The 20,066-nt window shown below is 35.2% G+C and overlaps 1 protein-coding gene across 1 annotated transcript in view; it reads right to left on the bottom strand.

The window, feature by feature from the left end:
• PHF14 (PHD finger protein 14) overlaps positions 1-19,889 on the bottom strand; it is a 169,356-nt gene extending 149,467 nt beyond the window's left edge. The window contains 4 exon segments of the mRNA XM_026842187.1: positions 3,942-4,086; positions 8,817-9,466; positions 19,740-19,866; positions 19,869-19,889. Of these exon segments, the coding sequence (XP_026697988.1) occupies positions 3,942-4,086; positions 8,817-9,466; positions 19,740-19,866; positions 19,869-19,889 (943 nt within the window).
• Between the last annotated feature and the right edge of the window lie 177 nt (positions 19,890-20,066).

Raw genomic sequence — 20,066 nt, forward strand, 5'->3', positions numbered from 1 at the left:
CTTAGCCTCCAAAAGAGGGTACAAATTCTTGCTAATAACTACGCTGCCATGCAGCCACTTAGGGATCGCAACTGGAAGGCCCACCTTCACGTGAAGGGGCCACACTATCGCTTGGGACCTGCCCTTTGACCCGTAGCACAAGTAGAGCAAGAGCCCCCCCCCCTACCAGGGAAGGAAGGGAGCCCTGGTGTCCAGAAGACATAGGCTTGACTCAAGGGCTGCATTTTCATGGCTAGTGAATAACTTCATATTAAATACAAAGGCAGCCACCTAAGAAAAATATTTTCCAGTCACATGAAATATTCTGTGCTAGACAGACTTCAGCAGAGCACAAGGCACAAGCCAAGAGTATAAGACCCCTCCCTGAGAAGTAAAAAAGCTTCTGTAATATTCTGTAATAGTCAACAAGAAGAGAGAAAATAAGGTCTTCATGGAAAGATCAATCAAATCAGCAATATCATCTGTAGGGTGTGAAAGGAGTGCACTTCCTTTCAAATAAGGATCTACAGTGCGCTTTAGAAACGTAGAGAAAACATACAATTTATAATACAACTTGAAATTGCATGCAAAAACTATGAAGAAAAACCCTGCGGTATTCCAGCAGCTTTGTTTGGGCATTTCAGGGTAACAGACATCTTGGCTTTGAGATCCTAGGGAAAAGGAAACTGCTAAGTATCAAAATCAGTTCACAGGAAATGAGAGTATTATCCTTCCCAACTGCAGGCAAACACAGGTAAACATCACTGCATTGTTTTCTATCCAATTCTTAAATAGGAGCCTCGTAAATTCGATACTGTGCTAGAAATGTCATTTTCTGAAAAACCTGGAAGCTCATATATTAGAATGAATTTCAGGACACAGCAGAGCATCTATAGCCACAGCAATCTACCTACTAAAGGAAACCTGCAAAAATAAGAACAAATTCTCGGATTCCAATGTGCTTACAAAACAAACTCACTCTACCAGAACACATTTTTCAAACTATAAAGCAGATATGTGTAAGACTACACAGGACTTCTTATAATACAGCCTGTGTAACATGATCTGGGCACACAGTTACAAAGTACAGATTAAAGACAATGATATTAAAAGTAAATCTTGATCCTAGTGACATTTAAAAAATAATCCTCAAGGTTGAAAGCAATGTTTATATGATTAGACAATAATTATTTCTTCAAATACTTCTCAATTTATTTTTGGAAATCATCTGAGATGAATAATAAGCCAACAGGAACAAAAAGTAAATGTTGCACTGCATTTTGGTTTTGACTGGAACTTCTTTACAATAGTCTGTGTCTTCATTTATTACTCCTAAATTCAGAATGAGTCAGTGACCACTCAGCAGGAGTGCAGAAATCTCCAGGTTATTGAACCTATTTATCACAATTATTTAAGAGGTTCCAAATACTTTTATAAAATTTTGATTTGCTACAATTATTTAAACAAATTACTGAAAAAAGCTCCAAATTAAAATAGTACCTGATCTTATTATAAAATATCAAAGTACAGAAAAAATGCACAAAAAAAAAAAAGAGACTCATTTCTACTTAAAAAATGTATTAACAAGTTGATATACACACCTAGTGGTGATACATACACATAAAACATCAGGTAAACTTCCAAACTGCATTTACCATTGATTGGAAGTTCAGCTTGTTGTTGTTGGGGAAACTTACATTTTTATCACAGTCAACAATTATTTTCACCTACACAGCTTATTTTTTTTCCTCTAAGACTTCACCTATTCAAAGAGACCTTCACAATTACTTTACACATGCTTTTAAGTATTTATTATTAAAATGAATTGTGAAGAATTAAGCATTCAACCCTAAGTGTGAAAAATTAACAAGCATCCATAGTTGATTAGCTTATGAACACTGTAGAATTTATCAGAACAAACTAGCAATTTAAATATTCTGAATTAATCCATTTTACTTTGTTGCAATAACAAAAGAAACATATACACATTGTACTCTATGTCACTGGGACTATATAGAATCTTTGCCTGTAACACTTCAAAAAGAAGAACAGCAGCAATTATTTTTAGACAGATTTGGAACTACTAAACTTCAAGTGACTTTTGAACTATGGAACTATTTTTCTGTGGAGGAAAGGCAGCTATAATCTTACCTTTTGCAGGGAGAAACATTTAGTAAACTAAACATGAGGAAGTAATTTTTGGGGACTTTTTAAGGCACTCCTCTGGAATAAAAACCAAATTTGCCATAATTTTATTCTAAAAAGACAGAAGATCATTTTTCTATCACAATCATCCTGCACTTTAACAAGACTAACAGCACGATCATTAAAGCGATCTTAAAGAAGCATTTTCAGGGAGCTCCACAGCTTTAGGGTTTAGACTGTATGTAATGTTTGGGGAATTCTCAAATAGGCATTCATAATTATCAACAAAAGACACTTTCATTTAATGTTTCCTTTCTCATTAGTTAATATTAGAATGTACTAGGGGGAAAAAAAAAATCTCTCAAGATTCTGTAAAATGAACTTTTAGTAGTTTTCTGCATCTCTAATATATTCTGCACATTACTTTCCAAAAACTTCATGGACACAGAGGAAGGAATTCTGCAAGTATACCAAGACACCTATATAACACTTGTTATAGTCAATGAATACCAAACTAGTGCCCTCAAAGGCACCTGAAGTGTGATTCAGCTCATTACAAATAAATTAGGTCAACTAAATTGATTTCTAAGCTCCACTGACAGTACTGATTAACTCTTCAAAGGAACACAACACGTGTTAGGGAGTTAAGAGTAGATTCTGCGATTTAACATAAGGCACCTGAACCTGAGGACAGAAATTCCATCCTCAGGTTTCCTAACTGATGTTAAGTGAAGAACTGGACTACAGCTCAATGCATAAAATATACTGTTTTGAAACAGCTTTCAATCTAGTATGAGAAAACAAAAGGGGAATAGGGTATTAATAAAAGCACTTCCTATCTGTAAAGCCATGCTAAACAGCTCCAAAAAGTTTTAAAACAAAGAGAACCATATAAGTTAAATAAATGCCTTTCATGCTTTTGAAATATGAAAGGCTACTTCAATCCTTGAAATTAAAAGAAAGTAGGCTATCTCATTTTCCTTCGAAACCTTAAAAATAAGTGAAGCCCTAAAAAGGTATAGGATATCAAAAATACTAAAAAAGGAAACCTGATTAATGAAGAAAAAGCAGGTTGTTTTTCAACAAAATATGCATGCTTCTGCGTTAGCATCCACTCTACATTCCATTTTCAAAAGCAACAACAGACAATACAACCCCACCTTCTGTGTAAGCTGTTAAAGATACACTCACCGCAGAATCATTCCAGAAGTGTTTCTTTAAAACCAGACCTCCTACATTTATATCACACATAGACTAGGTTTTGAAGTAATTGGTAAAACAATGATTTGAGCATGTTTTAACTTTAAAATTTCCATTTTAAGTTGTCAGTGAAAATTATGTGAAAGTTCAAGGCCAACTGTTTTCACTTATAACTAAATGTCATGGACACTTCCTTTCGTCCTCCCCACCTCTCTACCTTTTTGGTACAATAAGAATATATGTAAAAACCCTTTCCTTCCTAGTCTCATGATCTTATATCTCAGTTATGCTATCAAATTTACATACTGAAATAGGTGAAGACAAAAATACATTTAATATCATAAAGACCTGAAAATACAAAGTATAGCTATTTATTTGCAGACTGTGATTCATTATATAGGTATCTGTAAGATCATGTCCTGTCCTGTAGTTGCTTATATTTGCTTTGCTAAAGTAGAAGATGGATGTTTCACCACTAAAAAGGATCCATGTAGTATTAGAAAAAATTACCTACCAGAGTTCAAAGGCTTCGGTTTTCTTGAAGAAAGCAAGTCAAAATTTCATTAAAAGCAAAGCACAGGCTTTCCTCCCGCAATGTCAATGAAGGGCTGCATTACCTTCATGCACTGTTATTCCACAGTTGTCACACTGGATTATTTCATCAGCATCTTCGCTGTTATCTCCAAGACAAACGCAACAAATCAAAATATGGTCCATTTTCTGGGAACTCCAATTTTGAGACTTCTCAAGGATCAATGAGTCCTAATATTGAAAAATGAAGACATATAGATTATTCCAGGAACTTCAAATTTATTTAAAACAAAAGATCTGTTATTTGCTCAATTTTTGAACAACAACAACAAAAAAAAAAGATGGAAAATTATTTTCACAAGACTAAAAGCTTCACTGTTGTCAAAACATTCAAACACTTCATCCAGAAATATAAGAGCTGGGAGAAAGGATGGATACAAACTGATCTCAATATACCTACAGATCTGTTAAGATCTAAAGGCCAGAGAAGGGTCTTATTTCCTCAGACAGAAACATGTATGTCTTCAAACCATTTATGTTCTACAAAAAAGGAACAGACACACACCCGAAAGAAACCATTAAAAAGGAAAAAAAAACCCAACACAACAAAATGGCAAGGCCAAAGGTGACTTTTAAATATCCCAATATTCAGAAAAGTTGCTTCATTTTGTTAAAATTTGCACCTTACAAAAAAATAGTCAGATGGATCTGAAAAATCTGAAAAAAAGCTAACACAAGCCTGACAAGCTTTCACTCAGGTAAAATATAACAAATTATCAACTCAGTTGTATTTTGTTATAATGCAAATTCATGTCTCTATGAAAAAACATATGATTTATTGAAACTATAACATCTTATTTTCTTCTGATTATATACAGGAGTAAGGATTTGCAGAACAAGTACATTGCTCTGTTTTGGCCAACTTAAATGTGAGCTATACCACTTTAAAAGAATGTGGCTTTTAATATGGAATTTCTCTAAAAAACCACAAAGGAGTGTTTCACAAACCAAATAAAGCTGTATGTAAATTTAAATTTTTTCATAAACACCATCTAGGCTTCTTATTTTCTTGTGAGATACAGACTCTGACTCTTCTGCAAAGTTTCATGGCTTCCATACATTTTCTTTTATTTATATACTAAAAGCAAACATTGAGCTTGCACTACCTTCATTGGTAATATGAAGGCATTTAGGGAAGTGTGAAATTAGGCACACTAGTAAAAAATAATCATTGCAGTATAAAGAAATAGTAATAGTTTCAGAACAGAGGCTGACAGTTGAAGCCTAAATGGCATCCATTCAAAGTGTCAGAAATCTGAAAATGTTCCAAAACTGCTCTGCTATCCTACCAGAAAAAAAAAAAAAAAATTAAGGATGAAGATGCCCTCTCAAACATCTTTCTCTCATTCTGATCCCTCATTTATGACATAAATCACAGCACCAATACTGTGCCTGTGTAGCCTAAGCAGATAAAAAGTATCATGAATGATACTTGAAGTAGGTATTCTTCCTCAAGGATCTTAAATTTCTTACACTTAATCTGAGCAATTATTTCATGATAGCCTCACAATCTGATACAGTAAGTCTCCATGCAAAATGTTCAGTGATTCACTAACGAAGTTTCTTTGTACTTTAGGTTTACCTGGGCAGGTTTTTGGAGGGTGAGGGAGGGAATCACTTCCTTTTAAAGCAAGGGGTAAAATAACCTTACCACCTAAAACTAGGCTCAAATAGTTTACCTCAAGTAACAGAGATGGCTTGATGTAATATTTTTGACCTAGGAAAGGTCAAACACATACTTCTAGCAGTTAGGAAAGGCTTCTGGATCTTTCATTCATTTTCTCTAAGCAACGTAAGGAAACATGACCTATAAAAACCCACCACAGCTCTCATCTAGAAGTAAAAATGAATTATACAACCATTCACACAGTCATACTTGCTTACAAGAAGGTAACTATGTGAAAAATACAAGTTCAGACTTAAGAAGCATTTTATCCAGTATCCTCCTTTTAGGACAAACTTGCAAGGCATTTTGAGGAAAGCAAGAAACTTGAACATTTTTTTCAAAAATACTGTGGCACATTGTTACTCAAAATACTCACGTTTAGCTTACCATTCACATTACAGATACGAAAATGGCAGTAGATACTCCCTAACCTTGCAGATTAATTGTGCAATGGCACAGGCTTCTTAGATGTATCTTGCAACTGTATAGAAATCAGCTTTTTCTGACAGTACCTTTGACTTAAACTGATATTTGGCTTCACTAACATAAGTTTAAAAGAAATTTGCATCTCTACTGTTATAGAAGCCCAAAGTCTGGTAATGAAAACAAGAAAAAAAAAAAGAAACTATTACTTCAAATAAACATAATTGCACTATAAAAACAACATTGAAATAACACTAGCTGTTTAGGCAGTGAGAACATACACAAACATGGGCAAAGAAAAGAAACAAGCAATGATGGAAGGGTGTCAAATTTGGATCTAATATGGGGATCCCATCCATTATGGTCTACTTTAAGTGAAGACAGCCAACAGGTCAAATAGAGCAGCAGAACAACTTAATTTTCTATGCAGACACAGAGGAGGAGTGATCTGGAATGTCTGCTGCTCTCCCCTACTTAGTCCACGTAAGCAGCTGAAAGACCCCACCCCAGAAGCTGACCCCACTTGTGTAAAGCATGGGAACTTTTATGTACAGATGGCAACTGCTGCCAACTCCTAAAAAAGTCCTGTTCCCTACCCAAGTGATAGAAAGAATTGCAGCTGAATCAGTATGTAATTCCTATTTCTGTGGCGTTGAAGAAAGTGAGCATTTCAAGCTATATGCCTGTATACTTTTAACTTTAAAGGAATAAAAAAAAAAAAAAAATCTCAGAGAAGAATCCCACAAAGTTGTAGCAATTATAAAAACAGAAGAGCACCATTTATCTACTAAAGATGCTTAACTCTAGGAAAGAAAGCTAAATTTGGATTCTGTGCTTAATACAGTAGAAAAGCACATAGTATTTCATTACAGCACAGCTTAAAATAGGTGTATATGCAGACCTCAAAATATTTTTGTTAAATGTAGAAAGGTAAAATAAAAGTTACAGAAACAAAACCCAAACAACCCAACACCCCCTGCTCTGAAAGTAAAAGAAAGGAAGAATGCATATTAAGGGCACTACAACAGAGTTAATTACCTGAACTTTCTTTCATAAATTAATCATGCATTCAGACATCTGGTTTTTCAAGAACTTAGATTCTGAAGTGTAATGAGATTTTGCTAGATTTATCTGCTAGACAGGATTTTTTACTTTTTTAACTATTTTAAAATAATGTAGTATTGGAGAATATACTGTTATAATACAGTTGAGTATCAAACTAAAAATTACAGTCTATAATCCAGTCTACAGATACTCTGTTGCAAAACTTCTTGTTAAAGACCCATTCATAAACAGCACTTTGCTTTACATGCAGTAAGTATAAGTTGCCAGTTACAAAATTATAATTTGAACTTCAAATATTCAAATTTTGATTTTATCTTTTGACCAGTGTACTAAATCCAAGGCAATAACAGAATCTGAGGTCCATGTATATTAAGAAGTTTCACAAAAGATACATCAGAGACAGCTCTGGGTTTCTGAAACAGGCCTAATTTTTCAAGCCAATGAAAATTACGGACATATTCAAGAAAACAACCCTAAGTATGTTGACTCATCTCCATTCTGATTATGGGAAACAAGTCTGAAAAAATTGTCTGTCTCTAAAGTTCTCATCAGTACTGGTAGGGCACTTTCAGTTCCCGAGCCAAGAGAATACAGGTAACACCACTAGAATTACAGAGCTAGACAGTGAAAAAAGATGTCTATACAGTGAAAAAAAGATGTCTATACAAAAAGTTTTAAAAAAACAAAACAAAGCAGAATTATGCTTTTTTATCCCCCAATCCCTACTAATTTAAACAGCACAGCTCATTTGCAATTGTATATATAAAATACATAGCAAAGTATCTGAAACAGAGTCCACTGATTCTTCCAAATACTGTTTAGTCCCCTGTCATTTTACACATTAAAATTAAAGATTAAATGGAACAGCAGAACTTTAAATGGCATCATACCACTATTATTTATCAAATGTTATGTTGACATTGCAATTATTTCCTGAAATTGAATGTAGATATTACAGCAACTTTTTTTTCTTTGTTTAAAATTTTGCTACTTCAGGACATGACATCAACCATCCTGACAACCTAATACCTTAGTTTTTCCACAGGCACAACCTTTAAGGCAACTGTAATTGTGCACATGGGAAAAAAAAGTGACATTATTAAAGACTTACACAATCTTCACATTCTGCAATCATATTTAATGTAGTAATAATAATAGTTCCCCAAATGCTTTTTAGTACTGAAGAAATTACTTCATTTGTGAGCATTGTAAGCAAACCCAATATAAATTATCATGATTATCCTATGTGGTTTTAAACGCAGCGTGCATATTTCTTTACTTAGAATTCTTCTATCAGTGAACTTAGTGTTCAGACTTTGAACTGTCTCAAAGAAGGGCTGGGATAAAGAATAACCTATCATTTAGCTACTTCGCTGTTTTATTAATATGTCACAGATGTTTTTAACTTTTAAACATCACAGATATGCAACATTTATGCTAAAACAGAACTAGAAGTCTCGCTAAAACATGCTCTTTGCATACTGGACCTTCTATTTGCTTTAGAACTAATCCAACACCCCTTAAAGCCAAGAGAAGTCTCTCCATTGACTTTAGTGGCACCAGATTGGTAAAGTGGTCCAAGCAAGGTTATTTAATATGCAGTGCCTATATAGCACAATTTTGCTGTTTCCCTTATTCCTGTAAACAGTTCCAACCAATCATTTTAACTTTTCAAATTAAGAGAATAGCTACTGGGGAGTAGTTTCCATTTGTCAACAGATATATTATAGAAAGTTGGTTGCACTACCTCATTACTCTTGCTTTGAGAAAGAGCCAGGCTATCATTTGTCAATTCCTCATCATCTGCATTATTCCTGTTAAGAACTTTGCTCTTCTTCTTCTTGGATCCTCCGTCACTAGCCGTGCTGCTATTATCCTCTTCATTACCTTCCTCATCATTGTCATCCTCATCACTTCCACTCCCATCATCTTCATCATCCTCATTATCTCCATCACTCCCCTCTTTTCGCAGTGCATTTTTTCCTTTTTTCTTCTCAGCAGTAGGCCGCCAGTCATTGTCATCTTCACTATCATAGTCATCCATATCATTTAGTTCTTCCATCGATACAAAATCCAGCAAAGGTCGGTTCCTGCGTAAGTTCCATTTTTTTGGTTCATTTGTTTGCTCATCAGTCACAGCATCAGGTTCAGCTGCTTTCTCCTTTTCTTTCTTCTTTTTTGGCTTTTCTTCTTCACCTTCTTGATCTTTCTTTTCAGTTTTAATTACCTCTTTGTCTGCTGTTGGCACCTCTTCTTCAGTGGAGCTTTTTGGCTGTTGCTCTTCTACCTTCTCTTCTGCTGGTTCCTCCTCCAAGATATTTTCTTCTGATTCAGTACAGGAACCTTCACCACTGTCCTTTGATGCATCTTCACTCCCATGACCACTTCCTTCAGAATCTGTTGAGCATATGAAAATTTAAAAAAAGTTCCGACACAAATGTACCCCCAAAAATAAAATCTGTTGAAGCAAGTTGTTAAACAAAAGAATGATGCATGTTCCTCCCTCATAAGGTATTCCACCTATTTTTTCAGCTGGTGTCCAAATACTGTTATTTCGAGTGGTATGTTGAGAATCTGTTAAACATGAGTGCATTTTAAGATGGCAAAAGAAAAGATGGCACAATTTATTAAATTAACGTTAAATGATCCTCTGAACTGCAGCTCATATTTACAATAAGCAGTAGCACAGAATAATTTCCATGTGAATTCACATCTTAAAGAAAGAGCATTCCAGTTTTTAATTTCTGGAGGCATTTTCTAAATCTTCAAAATAAAATGCTATCCCATAGAAGAGGTTTTAAATTACAAAATGAAGAGTTTACATAACAAGTACTTACAATAGTATGGATAATACCACACCTTCATTTTTAGTTCACATTTGTTTTTCTAGGATTGGGGGCTCTTAATTTCCAGTGTTATTTCACTTACTAATCTCACACAAACTATGCCTCATTCAGTGTTGCAGCTGCACAACAATGTGTAAATTCTAACCTTATACCACTCATACAGCATTGTTCTGTGTGTATTCATTATTTCCATTAATTAACACAGGCCAATCTGTGTGCAATAAAAAAGAACAGCAGAGGATTTGTATGAAAAAAAAAAAAAAATCACAAAAATAAGGCATCTGTACTACAAAGTACATGTAAAAACTATTGAAAAAGATGACATCTTGGTTAATTTTATAAACATCATCCACTTGATTATCATCATATATTCACCTAGTAGCTTTCATTTACAGTATCAGTTTTAATGAAGAAAAACTCAGGAAATATTATTTTTAATTAACAAGAAAATATAAAGTTGTCTGACCCAATAAAGGTATCAATTAAGCAATGGCTACAGTTTTCATTTTGCTCAGAGCCATCACCAAGTGCTTGATGCACTGTCACACAAATGCAAAGAAGAAACATGTTTATGCTTGTAAATTTAAAAAAAAAATCCTTAATTGCTTTAATTACCATACAAAAAACTCCACCATTCAGTATCAACTTACACAGAAAAGAACTTCTGTGCACATTCATCTCCATATATAAAGCCAAATCAACAGTGAGGCGAGCATGCTACACACTTCACGTGGCATTTATTTCCACCCCACATAACACTGTCTATGACTAGCGCGTAATTCAGTTGTTACTTCAATTTAATGGACAGTTTGGGGTTTTTCTGCATATACCTGTATATGTAAGTAGTTGATGACAAGATTAAATTATCATCAACAACAACAAAAAAAATCCATCAGTGCTGCTACTACTGATCAGGACATTAATGTTATCATTCCCCTTACAAACCAATAGAAAGTAAAAAGCTTCCTGCAAACATTCTAACCTTTAGAAGGCCACACAAAAAAAAAAAAAAAAAAAAAAAAAAAAAAAAAAAAAAAAAAAGAGAGAATGCAGTAACACAAGTTATTGTTCAGTCTTTTGAGAAAAGAGTAATTCAGTTATTTCCCTATGCCTACCAGCCTTCATGGTACTAATGGGAGTACAACTGAAGTTCTGAAATAGTAGAACACTCTTTAGGCATGCCTAAGAAATAATTAAAAAAAAAAGTATTAGCTAATTTGCAACCTAAAAAATTATTTTTAAACTACAATATCTTTGTTTGGAGTTGGAGCAGGTCCAGGGAAGAGCCACAAAAACAGCCAGAGCACTGAAACACTTCTATAAAGAAAGGCTGAGACAGTTGGGTTGTTCAGCCTGGAGAAGAAAAGGCTCAAGGGAGACCTTATTACAGCCTTCCGATATATAACAGGAGCGTACAAGAAAGAGAAACTTTATACCAAGGCATGTAGCGACAGGAAAAGAGGGACCGGTTTTAAACTGTAAGAGCATAGAGTTTCGATTGGACATAAAGAAGAAATTCTTCACTGTGATGGTGGTGAGACACTGGCACAGGTTGCCCAGAGAATCTGTGGCTGTTCCCTCCCTGGCAGTGTTCAAGGCCAGGCTGGACGGGGCTTTGAGCAACCTGGTCTAGTGGAAGGTGTCCCTGCCCATGGCAAGGGGGTTGGAACTAGGGGATCTTTAAGGTTCCTTTCAATCCAAACCATTGTATGATATTGGCCAGCTCTCAGATAACTCTTTACAACTTTTAAAGCTAGACTCATATTAGAGATTTATATATGTTTAAAAGCAAAATGTATTTTTGTATTTCATCTCACAGATTCTGAGTGCCAATGTGCACTACTTTTCTTACTATAAATAAGGTAGTATAGTGTTTTACCATGTTAAAATTAATTTAACTCTATTTTTATAAAGTTACCTTATATCATTTTCTTCTGGTTTACTTCCCCACCATAACTCCATGATAGTCATTTGTTTGGATGTTTTAATTGTGCTGTTCCATTCCTACATATGCTTAGACTTCTTGTGAATTTAAGCTTTCACTTCATTTTCTGAGGGAAATCTTAGTTTGGGTATAGTTTGATCATTAACAGAACTATAAGTTACCAACAGCGAGTCTTGTACATCAGTACTACAGCACTAAGAATGCTCTCTAGCTGCTTTATGCCATGCAGAGAACAAATTAACATTAGTTTCATTCACTCCTCTCCTTCAAATTCTTTGCCTTCTGCCTGCACATTATGCTTTGTACTCTCCTTTCTGTGTGCACATATACACCAGAGATACCTATAGTAAGGGATATCCCTCTTCTGAATGAATCCACTGTGATAGTGCTTTTCTAGAAAGAGCTATTCTGTGATAACAGCTATTTTCACAGGTGTTCTTCTGTCAGATGCACTTTCAGTTAGGAAGAGGCTGTAGTATACAATTTTCTCCTTGAAAGAAATTCCTAAAGAATGGCTCTTTCAAATTGGCAACCATATCATGTCATTCCCTATGGGACAAAAGTCAAGCTACTCTCAGTGAAAAATGGGAACAGATACACCATCAAAGAGTGAAGAATACAGTGTTTCACTGAGAACAAATATGAGAGATAACAGTTGTGAGAAAAGGTGTCATTCCTGTATACCTTAAATCTTTTGCTCTACTGAGCACAACAGCAGATGGCAGTCAAATCCAAAGAGGACAACTGAGAATTCTCCAGGACAGCATATTATGCTCCAGAATTAACATACAAAAAAGATTAATAAAAATGAACAGGAATGACTACTAATCTCGACATCAGCTGTAGAGTCTTTTATAATATGTACTATGCAAAAAACTTCAAGAAAAAGCTACTAGTCACTACTGCAGTTAAAAAAAAATCATCCCAGGGTTTTGCAGGACCATTTTTACAAGCAACTTTAAACATGGTACCCTATGATTTTATTTTTTTTTATTATTCTCAGAAAATCCATTTATAGAGAGAGTAAGTGCTACACTATGTAAGGACATACATGGCTACCCACTCACAGAAAACCTCTTCAATACAGTATTTAGCTTAACAAGCAGCTCTGTAAAAATCAGCTTTATTGCTTGACTTAAGTGAAGCTTGAAGAATAAGCTAGTTTAAGGAAATCATGGACTCGATTTTGGGCTTGCCTCTTCCACTAACAAAGCCTAACCAACTCTATCAGATAGCAGAAGAGAGGATCTGAAATAATTTTGGAAAGTTTCCCCCTCCCCCCCCACTGGGTCCTGTCTGGTTGAGTCTTACCCAGATGCTCCCAGCTACCTACAAGTAATACAATCCAGGATCCTGGAACACTGAAAACAAGCAAAAAACTAAGCATGCAATACAGAAAATAACTACCAAGTCTCAAGTTACTCCTACTAAATAATATTGTTCAATAACAATCTGCAGGCATCATGGGAGAAGTCATCCCACAGTGTGCTTCACAAGGCAGTAACAAAAAACAGACCACAAGTGACATTAATTCTTTTGGAGGTTAAAGCCATTCCCTCACCATCACCCTGTCTAGCGGTCCTTTATCCTCCCAGTCACAAGGTGGATGACAAATCTTTGACACAATGATGTGAAATTTCCCATGTATCTCTGCTGAAACACCATGTTCACCATGTTACATACTATGTACAATCCCTCACTCAGGTTGCTTGCACCCAGACAGACTGGGAAAGTGGAAAGCACTGCAAAAAGTAGTTGTCGGTAACAGCCTCTGCCCACAGACTTCCTTACAAGAACAGCTCCAGTCACAAAAACTACTTTGCACATGTGCTATACCAAACATGTAAAAGCAGCTTCACTTCCTATACAACTGATCTAGAAATTGCAAATAATTTTAAAGACTCAAAAATACCTTACAGAAATGCTTAAACTAAGTAGAAAGTTATGACATTAATAACCAGATGTTAAAATAAGACACAAAACCTGGATCATATATGGAAAATATGAACTTTTAAATTACCAAAGGCAGAGTTGGTAAAATCTTGACCACATCTGTATATTAGACTAATGACACAGAGGTCCATTATGCTAAGACCAGCAGAACCACAGTGAAAGCAAGAACTGAAAAGGCATAATACTTCACTTTCAACATAACTTCAAAGAGAATCTAACATCAGTTAGATATATGCCACTGACTTTCTATGCTATTTTGCAGAGTATGAGGATTAAGTATTGGTAAACTACTGACAATTCAACACTGGTAATTCTGGCAGTTAAAAATGGAACTGTCCAAAGTAACATCATTAAGACCATAGAAAACAAAATGAACATAGATTAAGATATTACTGTTCTAAGGAGAGAAATCCACTTCTAAATAATGTTTGGGAAAAAAAAGTATCTAATCTGTATTAACTGCAGATATAGACTGGGTAGAGTAGGAAAAGAAGCTGATCACTGATCCATGACACTTGTTTCAGAAAACAAGTATTTAGTTTAATAGAAAAAGGATGGAAATAGAACATAAATGAAAGTTATTTAGTAAGCAGTTTCCTCACTTCTACACTAGCATTAACTACCTCACACAATTTAAGTAGACATCTATTCAAATCATAAAAGCACTCAAAACTAAAGGTTGCCAACTTTAGGGAAATGCCTTATTTATTTACAATGTTACAACACAGATGGCAACCCTACCTCCTGAATTTGCTTGCTTTTTCCCAGTGTCCCTGTTTCTAACATTATCAAACTTGTTTGAGATTGAGTATTCCTTACCCCATGACTTTCCACAGTAAAGCTGCAGTCCTAAATAATCCATAAAATTGGATTCCAATACAAATTATTGAAAAGTTAGCTAGAATATGTATTTTTACAAGAAACACCTAGAAGTTTCACATCTTGTACAAGGGAAGTGACATCTGGGAGACAGTCTGAACATGTGTCTGGGACATGCTAGTCTAAGTGTCTGAGGCATGGTAACAAGCATATGCTCAAGAAACGCTTGAAACATCCCATCCTCACTGAGCACATCTAGACTCTCAGAGGTGGCCAGGCTGCAAACAGACCACCCCACCAAGTTGGAGTTAATAAGGAGATGGACATACACACAAAAAAGAGATGCAAGAGAATGTAAAGTAGGACACCACAAAAATCCTGTTTGAGACTGACTGAACAAACAGAACAACACTGAACCTAACAGCAAGAGTTCCATAATGGACAGACAGACTGGAGAGATGAGGCACAAAGAGTCACAATAGGGGGAAAAAACAAGAAAAATTACGTCATCCCATCATTAAATCCACACTGTAATGAACAGACACTGGAATGAAAGCCTGGATTTCTGTTACATTACTCCTCTGCTGTCAGTAAACACACAGAAGAAGAGGAATCTCAATGTTTCCAAAAAGAGAATGCAAGTTCAGAATGCTCATCAGTCAGTCCAAAGCATTACTTCAAGTGGCAGATATCTGTACGGATAAAAGATTGCACTTGGGAAGATCACCCAAGAGAATGTATTGACCATATCTTCCATTTTCTCAGTGGGAAAAAGCCCTTGGGAATTCCACTCTGAGGGACTACACATTACAGTTGTAAAGTCAAGCCTTGATTGCAATTAAGATTATGCAATTATGTGATAATTTACTAATGATTAGCTATTCAAGATTTTCTCTTACCTTCTTCAGTGTCTACTGAAACACCCTACAACTTTTCTGTTGCATGTCATTTAAGTTTACTCTCAAACACAAACATGCTGGTTTCTTCATCAATCTTTTAGTAGCATTTATCACTACAACATTTTGGTGCTCTACACACATTTCTTTATATTACAGTATCCTGTACAAGAAAGTGAAAGTGGAATCTTCATTGTGTTAAGAGGAAACCAATTACAGAAAGATAAAGATATTTGCAACTTTATTTCTAGGTCAAGTCACAGGGTTTTCAGTATACCTAATATACTCATTTATATAGATCATTACACTTTTTTAATAGAGATGCTTCTGACCACAGCTACAACAATAGTATATGGTATTTATGCAAGTCAGGCTCCACACTCAACACCAAAAAACCAAATATTTACAATTGTCTCTAAAAATTTATGTCTACAAGACTTGTAGCAGAAGTAGGGACAGAATCCAGTTCTCCAAGGCAGTATTCAACTATGCTCTTATCTACACTGAGATAGAAAGCCAGTCCTTACATTCACAAATATTTCTTGTTCAGGGAGAACACTACGTTTTTCTGCATCATTTCAATTTCAGTAATAAGCTGCAGAAACTGACCAATTTCACCAATGAGAGAGAAGAAAATTGGTAAAACTTTGCTCTGGAATCCTGCTGGAAATTACAATTATACACTCATTTCCAACCTCAGTGTATCTCCAGCTGCTCTCATTTTAAAGAAAAAAAAAAAACACCACAAAGTATGCTCTAGATAACTAAAAATCAAAATCTCAAATAACTGATCTGTATTGTGAAACATATTAAAAAACTTCAGTTGAGTATACTGCAGCACCATCATTTCAAGTCACATATTTGTATGCTCTGATTCCAAAGAGACTTTTTTTTCATTGATCCAACATTAAGATTACATATGACATTCTTATTTAATGAACAATTTTTTCAAGATGTTTGTAAAAAACAGAAAAATATAGTAATTTAAAATATGGCATTACTACTTTCTATTATGTAAAAACAAAGCAGCCATTAATAAATTACTTTATTCAATATTAACATAATGAAAAACCCACAGGCCTGAAAACTATTTAGATAACTAAATTTACAAGACTATGACAGTTCTAAAATCAGTTTCCCTAAAGGGATGTCAAAATGATGAGATCTTTAAAGTGGAAAAGGAGGTAACTGCCTGCTGGTGTGACCTAAATCCAAAAGAAAATAAATTAACTATACTGTAAATAAAGGCCATATCTCCTATGGATTTTTTTTGTGGAAATGGAAGTTAGGTGATTAGAAATACTTTCTGTAATGAAAAAAAAACATTAACCAAGGCATCAGGACTGAAGACAAAAATTCAGAAACACCAGTTCCTTTCTAAAAGTACTTAATATCAATTTCTCAAATCCTTACTGCATCTCACAGAAATATGACAGAACAATGAACACGTGTAAAAGCTTTGATACTGAGGGCTCAGTCCTCCTAGGCTTACACAATATCATATATTAGCACATATCACTTAACACCCTGAAGCCCATACATGTGGATGCAACATAATCAACAAGGAGTCAACAACTTCAGAATACTTTTAATTCAGTATTGAAATAGTCATTTAACTTTTAAATTTCAAATTTGTTTTGTATTTTTTTTAAACATGTGCATTTGTGAATCATATAAACATACATTGCAGAGCTGTAGAGTTACCATACTTACGGGATTTTTCTGAGTGCATGAGTAGAATTTATGGTCATTTTCAACGCAGAAAGACTGTTTCTTCCTTCTGTCACATTCATTTCCCTTTGTAAGCAAACTACACAGTGAAATTCTGAGTTCACACAAAAACTAAAATACTTATTTGCAACAGGCTGCACATGGAGAGACCTGTACGGTCATAGACAGAAGGAAAAGAGCAACAGTCCTGACTGTACTGGAGACATACACATTATGCTGTGAAGGCTGAGTCCAGTGGAAAAAAAAGAAAAATCTGTTTTCTATGAGCAACAGTCGAGAATTTGCCTACTAGAGTTGCTTGTGTGTATACACATATATTCTTCTTATACATATAACTTTGAAATTATCAATTTATTTATACGTGCGTGTGTAAAAAAAAAGTCCCTTTTGTACACTTCTTCCATTCAAATCTAAATTGACTAGGTACAATCAAATTTAAGGCTATGTTATACCGGTTTCATATTAAATCAGCACAGATGTTCTGTTTCAAATACCCTGCAACTATTATTTAACCTGTATTACACATAAGAAATGTTTCTTTTTTCTTTCAACTTAATAGGTTATATGTTTAATAACTTTTTACCTCTAACTTCTGCAAACCCTTACAACTTTTTCCTTTGCCATTAAAAATCTCTGAATAAAGTGTAAGATGTTAAAACTGCTGCTGTTTCAAAGCGTTTTCACTAAATTTTTAATTTTATTAAACAGAACGTTAATTTCTACTACAAGCGATAGCTATAGGTTCTGAAATTTTAGAACGACACTATGAGATATACAAACACAAAACCAATTAGAAAAAAATTTCTAAGTAGAACTTCAGTTTTTCTCATATGCTTTTTTCATTTCAGTGTTGCTTTTTTAAGGCAAAACCTATCCAACTTCCTCAAAATGAAATTGATATGGAAATACTCTTAAAACTAGACACTGACACACTCCCCTCATGTGTACATAGGATATCCTAAATGTCAAAGAGGGCATCAACTACAAATTAATATTCTGCATTTAGACATATTTGAGTCAGGAAGCTTTATTCATTAATTTTAAATAATCATCTTTTAATCAAATTATATATTGTTCTGAATTATGTGTCCATCTCCCATACTCCATTTCCAACGCTCCTTTTCCCTTAAATTCTGCCTAGACTATCGTTCAAGAATAGGGAGATTTTCTCTGGGAACTGAAAATCATCTCCTTTTATGGCAAATTGTCTTTATAAAAGGCAGTGCCCTTACTCAATAGAAAGGATCAAAAATCCCCCAAATAAGATTAAAAAAATAAATGAAACAAACCCCCAAAAAATCTTAGCATGAAATTGGTAAAATGACATCAGTTTTACTCTTTAAAGTCTCTGCAGCCTGCTTGTACAAGACCAAACAAGGGAAATACGTCTAATCTTGGGGAAAAAAAAAAAAAAAATACAAACACCAAACCCCAAGGAGCATTAGGGCATACCTTAAAACTGGCACTAGAGAAATGATAAAGTGGTTTTAAATTCATTAATAAGGAGGAGCTCGCCGTTAAAAAATAAGCTTTTAAAGGAGATGGGGAGTATTTTTGCAAGACACATTCACATGAAAACATAGATCAGCGTTCCCAGTGCAGAAATAACAAAATGAAGTTATTTGACAAGTTGTCATAATGTTTCCCTTACATCTTACACATCCTGCATCTCTTTGCCTATTTTTCTGAGCATATGCCACAGAACAGCCAATGTGCACTTTATTGACAAACACAGTCCAGCCCCTTCTTTCCCTTCCAATATAACTGAATTTATTAATTTTATTCTTGCATCTTGTTTACTTTCGTTTTCCATGGATGTTCACAGCAGACACAGGAATCTGCACACACAGAAAAGACTGCGGAACAAAACCACTTTGAGGCAAGGGCTTCCTTCTAGTATGAAATGCACACACCTTTCTGCAACAGCTATCCGAACAGACACCTTGTCTATTGTAAAAAACAAGAAAAACCTGAACAGCCTATCTTTCTGCTTAAGGTCTTCCCTCACCCGAGTAGAATTAACCTTGAGAAACAGACAAGTTCTGGAATCCACCACAAACTATTATTTGCACTTATTCAAAACAAAAAGGCTTTAGAACATTCTTATTTCAGTACTAAATGCTGTGAATATTTAAATACTTGTCTCTACGCTGAAGAAGCAAAAAGCAATAGATATGGCTAAGGCAGACAGCACAGAAGATACTCAAATGCTTCAGCCAAAACTTGTTTGATAATCATGAGTTTTCTTTGAGAAAAAATTAATTGCAATTTAAGTATTCTATGGATGTTTTGTTTAATCAGTTGTTTCTTATCTGCGGCATAAGAACTTCCAATTATCCAATCGAGTCACTGAACTTCAAGTGGCTCCAAGTCCAACCAGTTCACTAACAGCATTTCTGTCTCCCATATGACATTAAATGAGCAACCATAGACCAAAAATGAGGTAACTCTGAACCGAGGAGATGAGGAAGCATATTTACCTGAAGCATCTCCAACTTTAAAATCACTGTCATCAGAACTATCATAGTCTAAAGCTTCCAGCAGCGAAGCTGCCAAAGGCTTCACTTGTCTCCTCTTCGAACTGCGGTCCACTGCAGGAAAAAAAACACAGTATTGTTACTAGGTGGCATAATGAGAACTGAGCATCGTTACAGAGACTGAACTCAAACGGAGAGGCAGAACGGCCGTGGGGGGTGGGGGCAGCCTCCGCCACAGCGCCCGAGGAGCGCCCGGCAGGCGCAGGCGGCACCGGGGGCCCGGCGACCCCCGTCCCCCGAGGCGAGGGAGCGGAGCGGCGGCAGGCGCAC

Source organism: Athene cunicularia (genome assembly GCF_003259725.1).
Source record: "Athene cunicularia isolate RWA chromosome 2 unlocalized genomic scaffold, athCun1 chr2_part1, whole genome shotgun sequence".
NCBI classification, from domain to species: domain Eukaryota; kingdom Metazoa; phylum Chordata; class Aves; order Strigiformes; family Strigidae; genus Athene; species Athene cunicularia.